The sequence below is a fragment of the Hordeum vulgare genome, chromosome 5H, assembly GCF_904849725.1.
Source record: "Hordeum vulgare subsp. vulgare chromosome 5H, MorexV3_pseudomolecules_assembly, whole genome shotgun sequence".
In the NCBI taxonomy this organism is placed as follows: Eukaryota; Viridiplantae; Streptophyta; class Magnoliopsida; order Poales; family Poaceae; genus Hordeum; species Hordeum vulgare.
The window spans coordinates 139,223,673-139,227,095 of record NC_058522.1 but is presented as its reverse complement, the minus strand read 5'-3'; the positions used below and the strand labels follow the sequence as shown (position 1 = coordinate 139,227,095).

At 48.8% G+C, this 3,423-nt stretch overlaps 1 protein-coding gene across 2 annotated transcripts; it reads left to right on the top strand.

Moving 5' to 3' along the window:
* The first annotated feature begins 741 nt into the window (after positions 1-741).
* On the top strand, positions 742-2,778 carry LOC123400095 (dynein axonemal assembly factor 3 homolog). 2 transcript variants are annotated; one of them, XM_045094506.1, is made up of 2 exons: positions 742-2,265; positions 2,350-2,778. In XM_045094506.1, the coding sequence occupies exon 1, from the start codon at positions 742-744 to the stop codon at positions 1,447-1,449; it is 708 nt and encodes a 235-aa protein (XP_044950441.1). In that variant the 3' UTR covers positions 1,450-2,265; positions 2,350-2,778. The 2 variants fall into 2 exon arrangements, with proteins under 2 accessions (XP_044950441.1, XP_044950440.1); XM_045094505.1 differs by having other exon boundaries at positions 2,336-2,778.
* The last annotated feature ends 645 nt before the right edge of the window (positions 2,779-3,423 follow it).

Sequence of the window (3,423 nt, the reverse complement as noted above, 5' to 3'; positions counted from 1 at the left end):
GGTAGACTTCCTTCAAGGCAAGGTCGTTGATGGCACGCCGGAATCTGCCCATCATGCGGCGATTCAGGTTGCCCGAACTCTTGTCAGCATCCCGGTAGATGAGGTTGAAATCGCCACATAGCATCCATGGGCCCTGGCATGCAGCGCGAATGTCCCGCAACTCTTGCAGGAACAGCAACTTCTTGGGGTCGCCTTGGGGGCCATACACCGTGGTAAGCCACCACGGGGCGCCTTCAGGTGCGCGCACCTTGACCGTGATCGCGTTTTGGGTAAATAGGGGGTCGGAAATGGTGACAGCCCTAGTTTTCCAAGCGATGAGAATGCCGCCGCGGGTGCCGTCGGCCGGGAGATAGGTAGAGCCATCGAACTCGGACCCGAGGGTGTCCAACACAGCCGACGAGCAAATCAACTTCATTTTCGTTTCCTGAAGACATACAATGGATGCCCAAGTAGTACATAGCAGAGAGCGGATCGCGCAGCGTCTAGCGCGCGAGTTTAATCCCCTAACATTCCAGACCACTATCTGAGGACCTCGATACATGGGAGAGAGATCGACAACAGTCGCCGTCAGCCTAGCGCGCACGGACCATGACATCACCCGCCGACGGAGCCATGTCAGCGGGGATAGCTCGGTCGACCAAGGCGGCCATGGCCTGCAACACTGGAAGCCCCAGCGGCATGGCGAACATATCGTCATAGGCCTTCATCTCGGTGGCAGTAATCTGCTGGTTCACCCCCACAATGCCGAGAGTGCGCAGAATCTGCACCACCGCGCGCCGATCTGATGCGCAAGGAGCCGTGGCTTTGGTGTCGGCGGCTGCGGAGCGTCCCCTCCTGGGACCGAAGTTGAGGGCAGGGCGCTGCCGCTTCCCGGGAGAGGGCAGAACGGCATCGAGCTGTTTGGTGGCCGCGGAGAGGAAGGCACCCAGCGTCCAGGGCTGGCTGGAGGCGTGGCAGTTGCGCCGTCGCTGCAGGGTGATCGGCGGCGAGGCGAAGCGCCCTGGGACCAGAGCACGGGTGCTAGTGCTAGCAGCGCAGGGTGAGGAGTCCTGCCTGAGCGAGGGTCTCTGCAGGATCGAGAGGCGCCCTGGGCAGGGGGATGAGCCCGGCTCCACGCACGGCTGGGTCGGAGCCTCCATGGGCGTCGCAGGCCCGTGCTCCCCGGCAGGCATGGCAGCTAGCGCGGGTGCCTCGACAGACGCAGCCCCGGGGGCAGCGATATTCCGGGTCCTGGGCCCATTCGCAGCAGCACATGCCGCCACAGCAGCGAGCCCGGCCAGGTCAGCTTCCGCAGGTGCAGGGGCAGGATCGGCAGCACCAAACTCCGCGGGTCCCGGGGTGACAGCTGTGGCCGGTGGGGTCGGGGCGGGCGTGGCCGAATTGGCGGGAGCGGGCAGATCGCGTCCCGCCTCCCCGTCGTGGGTGCGCGCGTGGGCCTGGATTAATTAATCTTGAACAATTTGAATTTAGTTAGGCTTTTGCGATATTGAATAGAATTTCATGATGATTTATGTGGATTCAGATAACTTATTATGATCTTGAGAAGATGGTCAAAGATATTCGGTGGATTTTAAGATTTTAGGCCTAGTACATGAGCATGGTGACTATTATATTGCACCCTCGAGAACCAATTGATGATCGGGATCGCATGCAATCGTTGTCTCACGTTGTAGTACGAGTACCGACCGACGACGACCAACAGTATCCAAATTGACCAACACCACCAACTCTTTACTGATGCTGATTAATCCAGATACTACGTACTACTCACTAGCTTGTCCCGAGAAAAGAAATGCTGCTTAAATTGATTGTTTTCGAAAATCCCATAAATTGACAGTTACAGTCCACTAAAATGCCTTAAGATATTCATTTTAACATGTTCTGGGTATCCCTCGTAGATTCCATGTTGATTAAATTTACCCATTCTCTACATACAATTGGTAATTCCTTGTTCACATCTTTGTTATACAAGCTCATCATGTTCTTGGAAGGGAATTTCTTTTCATTTTGGGTGCTTAACATTTTGCATGTTTGATGGATGTTTACTCCTTTTGTATAATATGGTTACCTGAATCTCCCGTACTAGACTACCAGTGGTGTAGATTTTTGATATTGAGGTTCAGAAAATTAACTTTGGTTAGCTACCTTATGGAGGGTTGTTTTTGGAGGAAAAGAAGACAAAGATCGACGGATCACCGCATACAGCCTGCTAGATAGCACAGCTGGGACAAATCTGATGATGAACATCACTATTTTCCTGAGAAGGTTATTCATCGTTCGCTGCTTACTATATTGCATATGTGATGTTGACACTTAATATTGTTATTCATGACAGATGTGCTTGTCCAGGATCCAGCATGTTGAACCGAAAAAAGATGGTACTATAATTGGCCAGGGACTAAGTTGTACCATTCCTTGAACAAACTTATATTCGCTCGCGATAAGATGTCGATGGCTCATCTACAAGATGGGAACAAAAGGAACAGCTTCAGCATAGTATGCTATCTTAACTGCCACTGTACCTATCAACCAGATGAACTAATTTGAAGAATGCAGGCCACTGAAAAAAATTAAGCCTCTGTAACATAGGGAGTCTCAGTGATGAACCTTTGTGTGTTCTCGATTTTTATTTTGAGAGTGTTGTTTATTTGAAATGACAGTGGAGTTCTTGCTCCTCCCCAATGCCAAACTCCTCATGTAACTGTATGCTAGTCTCTGTAACTGCTTGATGCTGTGATAATATATGTTCAGGCCGGCGTAAGCCCGCGGTTGTGATAACTGCTCTATATTATTCTTATTCAGTCAGAAACTGTAATTAGGAGTCATAAACTGTAGCTACTACACTGCTCACATTGATCTTCCTATTTGGTTTCCTTGTGTATGTTCAGTTTTGATGTACAGAAACTACAACGAACCATATTCAGTTTTGATGTTCAGGTGCCTACTAATTTCACGAGGCTGATGTTCAGGTGCCTACTAATTTCAAAGGCTGATGTTCAGGTGCCTACTAATTTCTCGAGGCAGTGTAACTACCATGTGCCTAAAACTGACCCTGCATAGTTTTTTTATTGCTCAACTAATCTAATTTTATTTCGTTGTTCCTTGTTTTCTATTTTTATTTCAATCACTCGTAGATTACAGTCTTAATTAGTGGGATGAGGAGAAAGTGGAAGCAATTGATTGTTGGTATATTCTTCTGCGATCTGCACCGCGCTATTCCGAATAAGGAGATGCGTCAAGTTTAAAGCAACAAATGCGTGTCTATATATAAAAGCAACCCAGGTTATAAATTAATAAGTTAATTTTGTTGCTATCTGTTCCAATGAAATCTTGGCAAAGATTTGCTTTCACATACACAACCAATCATGAATGTAAGAATACCCATCTTTATAGCCCTACAGAATTATTTATTTTCTGTTGTTG

Excerpts from the sequence above, each read along its gene's own strand:
- LOC123400095 (XM_045094506.1), top strand. The coding sequence starts at position 742 with ATGCCGAGAGTGCGCAGAATCTGCACCACCGCGCGCCGATCTGATGCG.